The sequence below is a fragment of the Schistocerca gregaria genome, chromosome 3 (genome assembly GCF_023897955.1).
Source record: "Schistocerca gregaria isolate iqSchGreg1 chromosome 3, iqSchGreg1.2, whole genome shotgun sequence".
Classification (NCBI taxonomy): domain Eukaryota; kingdom Metazoa; phylum Arthropoda; class Insecta; order Orthoptera; family Acrididae; genus Schistocerca; species Schistocerca gregaria.
In genome coordinates, this window is record NC_064922.1 from 895458041 (window position 1) to 895471864 (window position 13824).

Sequence of the window (13824 nt, forward strand, 5' to 3'; positions counted from 1 at the left end):
TACATTTTAATCAAAAGATTTATAATTTCCTTGCAAATTCTGTGCAAAACATCATTTATTGCTAGTCTAGCAGAAAAAAAATTAAAATACTTGCTAGACCTACTAAGTTTAGGGAAGTTGAAAGCCTAAATGTCTCTGAATGAAACGTAAACTTGCTAAATATTTCTAGGTAGGTGTGATTCTCAACCGGCTGTCATTTGTAGTATTTTTTAATTTTTGCAAACGAGTGACTAGAGGTGTTTCCCTTTCAGAGTTAAGACTTCAAATTTCTTGCAATAAATGCAGATGGTAGAGCACTTGCCTGCGAAAGGCAAAGGTCCCGAGTTTGAGTCTCGGTCCGGCACACAGTTTTGATCTGTCAGAAAAGTTTCAATAATTTATGATTTTTAAACTTATTTTTCCAAAATATTGCTATCACTCTCACTTTTAGAATCATTAATATTTTACCATGTTTTGTGTCAATAAAATCACTTATATTTTTAAGTAAATCATAAATCTCTCGGTTTATTCACATAATTTTTCCCTGGTATGACATTTTCAATGACTAATGTTTAAAAAATATGCACAAGTTTAAAATGAAATGAACTAGAGAAAAGTATGAAGGAAAACTTACCACCATCACCCATGCAAAAATCTGAAGACAACCGTGGAGAAGTACACTGAGAGATAAAATTTTGGCATTTACCAATCCATCTTGCAGCATTTGTGCTGGACCCTAAAATGCAGGAAAGTGTGCTGGACCCTATGGAACTAATAGATGCCATAGGCTTAGTTTGTGATTGTGCTCAGCATGTGGGTTTGGAGGTCTTAAAAGTAAGAGGGAGTTTAGCCGACTACAGAGACAGGGGAGGCTTATTGTCAAGAAAGTTTCTTTGGGAATGGATGGACAACAAGGATAAAATTATCAGGCTTCTGTCATGGTTGGGGGGGGGGGGGGGGGGAGAGGAGGAAGTGTTTGAGAGGCACTTGTGACTTGGCAGACATAGCCATAAGAATATTGGGGCACCAGTAACTTCGGCTGCCACAGAGCGTACATTTAGCATGTTTTGTTGGTTGCATTCCAAGAAAAGAAACCATCTTCCTTCTGAGGAAGCAGCTCATCAATGCTCCACCTCCAAAAGCGAAGAAGAAAGAAAGAATCAATCAAGCAAGTAGAAGCCAACCCAGAGGAAACAGGAAGACAGGAAGAAGACGAAATCCTTGAGACTGAAGATGATGAAGAAGGTGGTGGTGGTGGTGGTGGTATGATGATGAGATTGATTCACGTAACTGTAATGATGGCGATTATTTGTTTTTTATTTTGAAATGTAGAAGAGGTGAAGGATCAGGATGATTTCATGGACATTGAGAGTGGCAATGATAGTGATTACAGGACTTAAAAATAAAAGATTGAAAATGGAAAGTAAAGATGCTGTATTAAACCTTTTGCCTTTAGTTGTTTTAATTTGATTTTTGACCTTTTTAACATTCTGGTTATTTTTCTGATGGTTTTATTCAATTATAATATTTTTTGAACATATAAGTGTGTTGTGTGTTCCCTTAATCACACAGTTACCACATTGACCCATTAACTTGAGTGCAAATTTATAATTTTAATAATAAAAGCAATCATTATATTTAAAGATAAAATTATAATTAAATAAATTTCAGTTTTTGAGTTTGATTTAACCATATAATTACTGCTTTTACCTATCAAGTTTTTTTTTTGAGCTGTCTTGATAATCATAAATTCTCGAGAATTTATGAATTTTGGGAATGTTGCCGACAATATTCCCTGGAAATATTTCTTAGATTTTAAATTCCCAGGAATTTTGCAATACTAGCTATGTGTGTTGGGTATTTCTGATTTTTTAAATTGGTTAAACCTTATATAGATACATATAACAAAATCCAAAATTGTTACAGCATCACTTAGCGTGTACACTCTCTGTGAAACCATAGTGTCATATCTTTGTAGCATGTTTTGTAAACAAACATTGTAAGTCATGGTGGGTGGGTGGTTTTTTAGAGAAATATTCTGTATAATGTAAGATACACTACCTGGTGGTGGTGGTGGTGGTGGTGGTGGTGGTGGTGGTGGTGAGCGTAGGGGACGATGCGGGAGACCTGCACTGCCGACTAGGCAAGGTCCTGGCAGAGGTGGTTTGCTATTGCCTACCTCTGAACATAATGGGGATGAATGATGACGAAGACAACACATCACCCAGTCATCTTGTGGCAGGGAAAATCCCTGATGCCACCAGGAATCAAACCAGGGACCCCGTGTGCCAAAAGCAAGAATGCTACAGCCAGACCATGAGCTGCGGACAAGAAGTAGACAAACAAAAATACTATTTCTAACGTTAATATTTAAAACCACTGTCAGTTGTCAGTAACTTTTCTCCTCATTAATGGACACTGAATTTGTAATACCATTATCATAAGTGTACTGTATTTACCCAAGATGAGCCATTTTCTTTGAAGAGTGTTGTTGAGAAAAATTTCAAGGTTCCACAAGTTACGGAAATCAGGGAATTTCAAACTCATCTGGGGAAAGTTGAAAAAAAAAATTGAAAAATATCCATTTTTGTCTCGGTAAATGGAATAGTTTGTTTACACTGAGGTTTCATGCATTGTCGCTGGCTGATTGCAGTTGAGTATGTTGCTCTGCCATTACTACTGTTTTTTCCCTGTCCTATCACTCCCCTCAGCTTGCAGTCAGTGTTGTAACCTCTTCTTGTCGCTAGCCTAGCAGCTGCCAACAAGACAGGGAGCATGAGGTGGTTTGTTTCTCTGATTCTCAGAGACTGTAGACACAGCAGCTGGAGGTTGCGATCATGTGTGCATGTGTTGTATCTGAGTGATTTTGTGCATGTGTGTGTGTGTGTGTGTGTGTGTGTGTGTGTGTGTGTGTGTGTGTGTGTGTCTTTCCTACGTGCCTGTCTGTGGGTCAGCAATAATCTGAAGGCGAGTTGCTACCTATCCTCATTATTATTGATTCTCAGAGTATTTGAACAAATTGTTTTTTGCATGGATTGATCATTGTGGCCTCATGGCTTGTGAATAGCTGGCTACAAGGAGTGGATTTCCATGATGGGCCAAAACCACAAGCCGTTTCTGTGGGTATCTGTAATGGATCAGGCCTGCCAATCTAAAGCCATTTGGTTCCCATTAATGTGCAGGTCCTAGTCTCACCGATCTGTCCACGGGCCAGGTTTGTGTGTAGTGTAATGCAGTGGATTTTCATGGTTTATCTATGAACCCCAGGACTGGTGCTCCTCAACAGGCTGGAGGCGATAGGTGACCAATTTCAGGAATTGCGACTGTCTTACTGCAAGTATGTTGTACAGTGTGGCGTTTTATAGACATTTTATTTGTTCTAGTACATTTTGGCATTTCAAAAGTAGTTTGTGTTAGAAGGTATGGCCAGTAAGAAGAAGAAAATAGTCATGGGGTTTGTATGCTATGTACTCATTTCTCTAGAGAAAAATTGCACAGTGCCTGTAAAATAATACGTAAAACACAATGAGTAATAACTGACAATGAGCATAGTAGTACCAATCTACACCTACAGTGTTTTACACAATTCTTCCCTGCCTTATGCACTTCTTTCTAGAGGCCTACTTTCTTCTTGAAGTGATTTCTGAAATCAGCCAAGGTATTTTAAATGTGGCTTGTGACTCCAAGGAAACGCCTATTTTTGTCGCCAAAATTGTTTCACTTTCCTTTATGAAACACACATACCATTTGGCTTGCTTTCTCCATGTAAAAACATTTCATTACTAAAGATGCCGATGTTAGTACTTAGAATTCTTGCTCACATCAGGAAATTGCCATCTGCTTGCAAGTTTTTTAGATATTGCCTCTGCATCCACCTAGAAAATTCTGATAATACTCTTAGTAACCATGTAGTCAGTGGTATTACTAAATATCATTTTCTTTGTCATCACCACCATCCTAGTTGCACAGCTGCAAAATTTAGATCTTTATTGTCACAAATATTTGACTGTTTCTCCTGAATATATTGCAATACATGAAGTTGAGGCTATCGTGGGACCTGAGAACACAGCGGTTTCTATCTGAATATGAACCAGATTTCGCTTCTTTAGGGATGTGAAAATGTTACAATGTCTCTTGCTTCCAAATACATCGTCCGTGCACCACACTATCATTGGCCACGTCGAACCAGCAGCTGACACACCTCCTTTCGTTCTCATATGTTAAGATGAACTTCGACAACATTGCCGCATGAATCACTTAAGTACACCACTCGCTCCAATCCAGACATTTACCATCTCCTGCAGAAATGAATACTATTGTTGAGTATTTGTTAAATTTTAAAGTCGATTTACAAATGGATCCAGGCAAACTGCAGTTCAAACATGATTGAAGCTTTTTTGAAAGGTCAAAGTAAACTGTATACATTCCCTTGGTTGGCAGCATAACATAATGTGCTGCCCGTGCACCACTCCTCTCCCTGAACTCATTCTAGTTCTATGCCAAGCTGGTAGCACTGTTCCCCCTCCCACCATTCTGTAGTGCTCTGCTCAAGAAGCTGTGAAACATGGACTGCAATATCTTCTAATGTGTAATTCATGTCTAAGGGCAGCAACTAAAAAGTAAATAAAAGATCGAGATCACTGTTCATTCTAATTCCAGAACTTTGCTTGTCCTGACATCTACGAACTCCTGTTGGGGTACTATTGCCGTGATGGGTCCTGTAACTATAATTTGTTGTGACAACAGTTAACAGTTTAGTATTATTCATTTACTTTGTTTGACATTTCAATCTGGATTAATTTTCCTTGTTTCGTCCCAGTGCTGCCTCCATGTTGTAAAGCAGATAAAAAGTCTGGGAAAGTTTTTACCTGATATTCTAATATGTGAACAGATTTTTTTCATTTGCAACCCACTTAGTAAATCATTACCATCTCTCATAATAAAATAATGGACAAATTTGTATTTTAAGCAGAGCAGTAGACTGTTCTAGTGGCTAAGTAATAGTTTCTTGCATATCCCTTCCACTAACAAATGTGACGTAATTGTTAGAACGACATTGATACTGAGAGTGCTTCAGTGTATTGGGAAATCTTGAGCATGTATGAATATGAATATTGCTTGCTCAGCTCTACCCTTCACTATTCTTTAAAATCAATGTGCTAATGACCTCAGTAGTCAAAGCATCATCTGTAAATGTAATACTACTACATTCTCTATTAAACAATGTGAACCTCAGCAGCAATTCTTCACTCTAAGATTATAAGACGAACCAGTATTTTTCAAATGACAAATTTGGCTTGTTGGGGAAATACGGTAGTAAATGTTTATCCTTGGAATGTTTTCAGTAATGGAACTTTCTTTGACAACATTCAGGGAGGTTTTTAAACCTGATCTTTTTTTTATTATTACGAAGCAGTTACTAGCTGCCAATCTCTTACTGTGTAGTTACTTCAAATTAATATTGAATGCAAAATTTTTGTTGACAAGTGTCTGGAAGTGATGGAGATTGTATGGTGTTGAGAAATGTTGCAGGTCTAATCAATATAAAACTTCATCACAGTAAGATTTATTTTAAACTTAGACTGTGTTAACATTAGTGATTCTCTTGAAGGTGGCAGACAGATGGATCGTCAAAATATGGAATTGTGTTGAATTTAGGCTGTGGCAGCAAACACGAGGAGACTATAAAGATTTGAGCGATTGTAGCCTATTCCTAATATTAAGTGTTACTATTGAATTCTTGATTATGACTTGGTTTAGTTTATTATGCATTTAACTGTTTATTATCGTTTGTGCTGTGCTTTATCGAATACCTTGAAAACTGTCTTGTGAATTGTCTTGTGAATGTGTGTGGAGGTCTGCTCTGTGACCATTAGAGTGGCGATGACATTGACACATGCATAAATAAAAGGACAAATGGCTCCTCAAAGACCTGCCTCTCTCGCCAGTACAGGAACACTCTTGGTGCCACCTGCACACCATTGTTGAGCACTTAAAAAAGGACCTTTACATCTACATATATCATCCACAAGCCGCTGTAAAGTGCATGGTATCTCGTACCAATGTCATTTCCCTTGCTGTGTCACTTGAAAATAGAGCTAGGGAAAAGACTGCCTGTATGCCTCCGTATGAGCTCAAATTTCTCTTATCTTTGTGATCCTTAATCAAAATGTACACCAGCTTCAGTAGAATCTTACTGCTGTCAGCTTTAAATGTCAGTACTCAAAATTTTCTCAATAGTGTTTCGCAAAAAGAAAATCACTGTCCCTCGAGGTATTCCTGTTTGACTTCCTAAAGCATCTCTGTAATACTTCTGTGTTGTTGGAACCTAACTGCAACAACTCTAGCAGCCTGTCTCTTGATTTGCTTTAGTGTCTTCCTTCTATTTTACCTGATGTGGATCCCAAGCACTTGAGCAATACTCAAAATGAGTTGCACCAGTATCAAATGCAGTCTCCTCAACACACACACACAAACACACACATTTCCCTAAAATTCTCTCAATTAACAGAAATTGACCATTTGCCTTCCCTACTTACAATCCTTATATACGCGTTCTGTTTCATTCCGTAACATTATACATAGATATTTGACATGACTGTGAGAAGCAGCATACTACTAATGCATTAGCTAACCATTATGGATTTGTTTTTGCCACTTAACCTACATTAACTTATTCTACATTTAGAGCTATCTGCCAGTTGTTATATCAACTACAAATTTTGACAATATCATCGCAAGGATAGATTGCTACTTCCCGTATAGAGGAGATGAGTCAAGACAGGCACAACAGACTGCTAAACATGGGAGATTTTCACCAAATGTCTGCAGCTCTCTCTCTCACACGCACACGCACACGCACACAGCACAGCACAGTAGGTGCCTTTGGGAAGGCAAACCCTGGACATGCTGCTGCTAACACCTGATTGTGGGCAACTGTTCTGAAATTTGTTGAAAGGGTTGCTCACAAAGAGGCACCTAGAAAGTGAAGTGAGATTTGTCTCTGTGCAGGTTTGTTTTTAAACTGCCCAGCAAATGTTTGTGGGTGGCACTAAAGGTGGTCTTAGAGGGACCATCTACAGATTTCTTTATGGGTGCGTCAATGTCACCCTTCCCTCCTGTTCCCCATGGTCATGCGAAAGGTGTGAAACGGAAGGGTTGAAATAGCATAAACACTATTAGCTGCTGTGAATCATGTACAAATTTCGTTCCGTTCTGCAGTGCATGGGAAATGATCATTTTTGCCTTTGTAATGGGGTTGTGGTTTCATTGACACCCCCCAAGGCCGGTTCGTGACAGTTCTTAGCATCAGTATATCAGAAATGATTCCTGGGACACCTATAAGAAAATTACATTATTTCAATGCTGCACGTTGCAGTTCTGACCTGTCGCAAAAAGACATCAAAAGAAGGGGGAAAATGTTAGTAAGAAGAGTGTGATCATCTTCCCATAGTCTGACGTGTTCTACAGTGGCATTGCACCGAATTGTGGTGCAGTTTGGTGCCAACGTGCCATCACTTACTCACCTCACATGAACTGTGCTCCGACCCCCGCCCCCCACTTTTTTTTTGTGGTGGCACCTTGCTGTTCAAATCGTGACCGAGTCCAAGAGTGACTCTGCACATCACCAGACTTTTGCCCATCACAGAGGAAGATCCTAGGCACCTTTGAGCTGAATTTCAAATTCACTGATCACATAGGTAGACAGTTACAGGCCTTTGAGAAAGTGATCCTTTAGTTATGTTTTGCAGGGTATTTTGGCTCTAATGTGCAGTCTCCAGCCACTTTTACAGTTGTTGTATTTGCAGATGTTAGCCAAGACTGCAGGTTTCACAGTTATATTTGACCATGTACCTGTGTTGTCCTCAGTATGTTGAAATTGTCAGTTGTGCCTGAAACTGTGTTCTGTATGTTTGTGAGTGCATTATGTCTGCTAAGGAATTCAAACATGGGCAAATTGTTGGTGCTCGTATGGTGCTTCCATAACGAAGGTAGCCAAAATGTTTGGTGTTTAAAGGGATACTGCATCAAAACCATATACTGCATACAGGAAAAGCAGTAGAAAACATAATCTGGTAAGTCGCAATCCCAATGAAAGTTTGTTTAGAGATCATGACTATCACAATCGTCTTCAATGACAGTCACGATCTCTCACCATAAACTTCCATCAGCATTGGGACTTAAAATGCTGCGGGACAATTGAGCAATCCAGGAAAAAACCTGTGAATTTTTTCATCTGGGAGAAAGTGGGAAAATCCGGCAATTTGTTTAGGATTCTGGGAAATTTCCATTGTTGGAGTTTCCAGTTAAATTTTTGTAATTTTGACTTGTAAGAACTGATACTGTAACTGTATTCTGATACTGCAGAGTAATACTGCAGCAATAAAAAGAGGAAAAACAAAATAAAACTAGTTAAAAGGAAATATGCCATTTACAACACCAAAACACAGTGCATACACAACAGTCTCCAATAGCAAAATGTGTCAGAGGCTTTAGGATAAAGCATACGCTATACACACAACAAATTGCTTCAACAAGTGAGAAGTCACAACTGTTTACATTAGTTTTGTTTGAGCAGTTTCCAGGGGGCTCATGCACATGTGCAGTTGAATTGCGTACGAGCATAGCTTTCCCAGCTTCTGGCCACTTAAAAAAAAATTTCTGGCCGGCCGAAGCTGCTAGATTTGCGCATGCTGGAGCAATCTGAATTGAAGTGGGGAAGGGGCTAGTCTCCATGTCACCTTTGTTTCCCTTTAGTGACTTTGCTGTTTCCTCTTAATTTGCTTTTCCTCTCGTGTCAAAAACGAAACTAATCTATGTGGCTGGAATCAATGAAGTGAATTAAAATACATTCACATAATTATGAGGAGCTAAAATGTGTTATTGGTTTCACTTCTCCGATTTTATTTTGTTTTCAGATTTTTGTAAGTTAAACATTAATTTGTCGGTTTGGTAAAGTAATTTGGCTTTCATTAATCTTTTCCACAGAGGCAGTCACTTGATTTGAAACGAAGTTTCTGGCCCCCAGTCATCAAATCTCAATATTGTTGACCTTTTGTAGCCTACTTTGAAGAGCAGAGTGCACGATTCCTATCCACTTGAATCATTGTGGGAAGAATGGTATAAGATTCTTTTGACAACCTCACAGAACCTATATTTATCCATTCCAAGGTGACTGGAAACTTAAACACCGCTGGTTTTATTTTTGTCCATCCCCCTTTAAATCCTGAAGACAGACCAATGCTTTTACCCTACTTTGAAGAAACTCGTCAAATTTCTTGATATGCTCAAAGAAGCTAAACCATCTACTACTCCAATAGCAAGGTAATATTCTGTGGTTATTATGAGAGGAATGACTTCGTACATCCAGATGTTCACCAAACTTATTGTAATTGGTGATCACATCTTGAAGATAGATGTAGTCAACTTACTGCAAACAATGTATATGGCATTAAATGATCACCTAAAATGGTTTCTTAGATGCAATTATCCTTGTGTCTAACAGTAAGTTTAGTTTTCTTTCCTCTGCTTATTATCTGTTACAGCTTTGAATGAAGAGGAGTCCCCATCACCAAGTTATTTAGTGTATCTAACACCATACTGGACCTCGGATGAAAACATCCTAACAACTGCAGCAGCCTTCATGCCTGCACTAGAGCCACTATAATTTTTGGAGCATGCTACTGCATGTTTTCTTGCTACAGTATCTCACTGTCTTCATTGTTCTACATGTGCTTTGTTGCACACTGGTTGCAGTAATTTCTACATCTAAAACTTTACCTGAGTCAATACCAATACAGAAATTGTGACCCCTATTCATCCAGGTGTGACACACACACACACACACACACACACACACACACACACACACACACACACACACACACACACAGCTATTCCCACTCTTAATTCTTCAGCATTCCGTATTTTTACAGCTAGCACCTGAACATGAAAACTTTATAGCCTGGCAGAGAAGCTCTGAATCAAAAAGTCTGAATACAGTGGAATCCTTATCATTCACACACTTGTACAATTCTCCAATCATAAGTTTCGATGCTGAAGCTGAGAGCTTATGTTCTTCATTTCGAGCTTCATCTTCATTGCTGGTAAACAGATTTCTATGAAACATCTGTGCCCTAAACAGTTTTTCCACCACCAATTATGCATAAATCCTGACTTTCTTGTGAAAGTTTGAGAGTTCTACCTTCCACCTACTAATATGTTAGTATTGTCAAAATGTAAATAAACTACATGCAAGAAAGATTTCAGCCAAAGATATTGAAAAAAAAAAAAAAAAATAGCCTTCACACTGACAAAAATTTCGCTGAAGCAAGCAGTTTCCCAAATACCAGAAAAGGTGGGAGTGGATGCCAGTGCAGAATTAAGCAGTTTAACAATTTAAAGGATTTCTAAAGCTGCCGACATGATAAAATTCACAAACATAAATTAAACTGTGTGAATCAAGAAAATGTATTGGGCAGAAATCCGTTACACCCCCCCCCCCCCCTTTTTAAGGAGTAAATTAGTACACACATCGAAACTGAGAAGTAAAATGTCTGACCCAGTTTAAGCATTTGAAACAGTACTTTCACATATTCATGGTTTAGAAAGTCTTGTATGACGTTCTGTGGAAACAATTTCGTTTACCTAAACTGACTACTCGGCTTGGGATAATATTAATTTGGAATTGCAGCAGTGTCACAGGGTCAGGATAAACACATCAGTTTCTGTAGCAGAGTATAGGTTTATTAAAATGTTGTACTCACTCACCTTAGAAGTATCTCACAAACAATTTAAACTTGAATTTGAGCATTTTTTAACAATTCTATTTACTCTTTCAATACTTTTCCAAAGGTTTCAATTTGTATAAAAATTTGGTTTTCAGTGACAGTCAGAACCCCCCTTTGAAGTACAGTACAGGGAAAGAATAATTTTACTTCCACAGTATCATCCTTTTTTATTTTTTTAGCCTCCTCATTCATTTACTTTTGAGTTTGTGGTTTTATTGTATTCAGCAGAGTACATTTCTAATGTGACACCTTCATTAGAAATTTTGCAGTTACTGTGCTGCAATAGTGAATGAATAGATCATATACTACTAACTTCTTTGTTTGTAACAGTATGTTACAGGTACTAGAAATAAGTTTGTGGCAATTTATTTGATTGTGTACTCTGCAGTTAGAGGGAAGTATTAGTATCGTAACCCGTAGAATGTTTTGAATGCTGACTTGGTAATTGAATCATATCCTCCTCGAGGGTTAGAAACTACTGTGACATTATTTAATATATCTTAGGCTTGGAAGAGAAGTTGGATAAGATTCCTACACCTTAGTTGCTGTAATTGAGGTGCTCATATAACATTTAGAAATGTCTGTCCGAAACTTGGAGCACAGGTGTTTAAATATTGGTGACACTGCTGAAGATATGTATAATGTAGACCAGGCAAGTGAAGTTGTGAATTTAGAAAACATTCACCATAAACTGCAATGTCAATTATTGATGAGCCTGGATGAAGAGTACAGTATACCTTCCAGAAACTGAAAATGTACTGAAGGTGATGGTGCTGTTTTTCTGTATTTTTCTCTTTATACATGGTGTTTTCAGTTCAGAGATTTAATTTTAGAAATAATTTGTATGTTTCTTTGTTCTAGTCTGAAGTTGTCTTAACTGCTAGGTATATTTCTCCACTTGTTTAAAAGTGCAGCTCTAAGAAAATTGAATGGTCTTAATGTTAATACTATTTACACTTTCAGGAGAAAATGGGTACAGAGTGGTAGTTTATTTATAATCAGGGTTAGAACATAAAAAATTATTGAATCATTTTGTAAACATCTGTAAATAAGAGTAATGTTCCTTATCTTAGACTGTTTATTTTTTCACAGCCAAACCGACAAACCTCTCAATACTACAATGTGTTATAATTGTGTTTTCTTGCAGGATCTGCCAAATGCAATGAATGCAGCAGAAATTACGGACAAACTTGGCCTGCATTCACTGCGCAACCGAAATTGGTACATACAAGCCACTTGTGCCACAAGTGGAGATGGCCTCTACGAGGGTCTTGACTGGCTGTCCAACCAACTGAAGAATGCCAACCGCTAGGTGCCATATGAACTGTGCTTGGCGGATGATTGTGGTGAACTCAGATGCTGCTATCCTTTACTGGCAAACTTTCAGTCAATCACTTGCTCTTCTCATTTACTGTTTCCATCAAAATTTCAACAAGTCAGGGTCAAAGTTAACACCCTGTATTTTTTCCAATAGTGTTCCAAAGGAGTCATTTTGTTTACGTTGGGATGTGGTAAGTGATTCCTGCAAGTTTGCATGCAAGGGTTTGCCTCCAGGTTTCGTATCCTGCAGAAGTGTGTAAGTGCGTGGACTCACGGACTCACTGGTAACTGTGACCATAGACACTGTGCAGCGTGTTGTGTTTTTGTTTTTGCGGACTTGTAAAGCGGCAGTCTGTTGCCAGGGTGGGGACCAGTGAAGGGAAAGGCTGTGTCCCCATTCTTTGCGCTCCTCCTGTGTTTCGAATCACATTTTAAAAAGAGATAAGAGGTGATAGTGAAACTGTTATCCCTTTTTACATGGGAGAAGTGCACAGCATAATAGGTTTGTCGATTCAAACTTTTGTGTTTATTCTGATATGTGAGTTACAGATGTATATTAATGGAAAAAATTAGAAAGTTCAGAACTGCCAATTCATAAAGTTACTTAATCCTCTCCCCAGGCAGGTTGTTGGTGGTAGTGATGCAAGTTCTATACAGCTTATGAAAAATGGAAAACTGGATATTGGGTGGGTGCTGCTGTCATGCTATGTGCCTACTGTTTGTGCTGAGTTTTATTCCTTTCTTATCATTCATTCATTTCAATACCAACACAGTGCATGTAAAGTCTGTAGTATTAGCCTGAAACTAACAACAAGCGTTGGTAGTTCAGGGTGCAGCTGATATTTGCAGTTGTTAACAGAGCATTTTTTGCAGGAGGGAGATGGGTGTAAGTACTGAAGAACAATAATGGACAAGAAAAATGAATGTTTGTGATGTGAGAGTAAAGGTGTTGGAAGTTTTAAGACATTTCTGATCTTTCAAAGCATGTTCTGTAATTTAGTATTTAAGTTTATTAAGAAGCATATGACAAATGTAGGGTATTAAGGAAATTTTTTCACATTCCGCTTTGTTTTGTATTAAAAATTTGCAGCACTTGTCCAATCCTTGTTATACTACTATCCCTTAATTTAAAGCCATAGTCCTTATGATTGGAAGATATTCAGCAGCACAGCCATACATCGATAAAATGGGAGACTGCATTCTCTGTCACCCTAAGGTGACGTACAGAAATTAAATCGTGTTGTTTTTTCAGAAAGAGATGCAGTCTCTGAGAGACCTGGTTATGGAAGGGTATACAGACAAAATTGCTAGATATCTATTTTTTGCAGTTAATGCCTTTAAAATTTGAACTTTCCTTGGAAATACATGAAACAAAGGGAATCTAAAATTATGTATGTATGCCTGCATACTTGTGAACAAATATTGTATTTGTGCTTAATTGCCTTCTTGTATTAAATTCATCCCTCTTAATTTATTTTTAAATGCCTTATTTCATTGTTGTATTTTCTTGTCCTAACACGACTGTTGGACTTTCTTCTATAAAAAAATATCAGCCATTTCTTTCTAAAGAATATCATTTATTGATGTGCATGTTGTATAGAGATTTGGAACTTCCTGTTCGACTAGTTGCAGTATGTGAAGAGTATTTTACAAGCAGAGGTGTTAGACAAAAATGTCTGAGTGGTGGAGTGAGTTTGTGCTTCTTAAATATGAAAACTATGTGTTATCTAAGGAG

At 38.0% G+C, this 13824-nt stretch overlaps 1 protein-coding gene across 1 annotated transcript in view; it reads left to right on the plus strand.

Annotated features, from left to right (window-relative positions):
• The window catches only part of LOC126355147 (ADP-ribosylation factor 1), a 34528-nt gene extending 20965 nt beyond the window's left edge, over positions 1–13563 (plus strand). Inside the window, exon 5 of the mRNA XM_050005342.1 lies at positions 11917–13563. Within this exon, the coding sequence (XP_049861299.1) occupies positions 11917–12081 (165 nt within the window). The 3' untranslated portion in view covers positions 12082–13563. The remainder of the gene's footprint in view (positions 1–11916) is intronic.
• Positions 13564–13824: the final 261 nt, after the last annotated feature.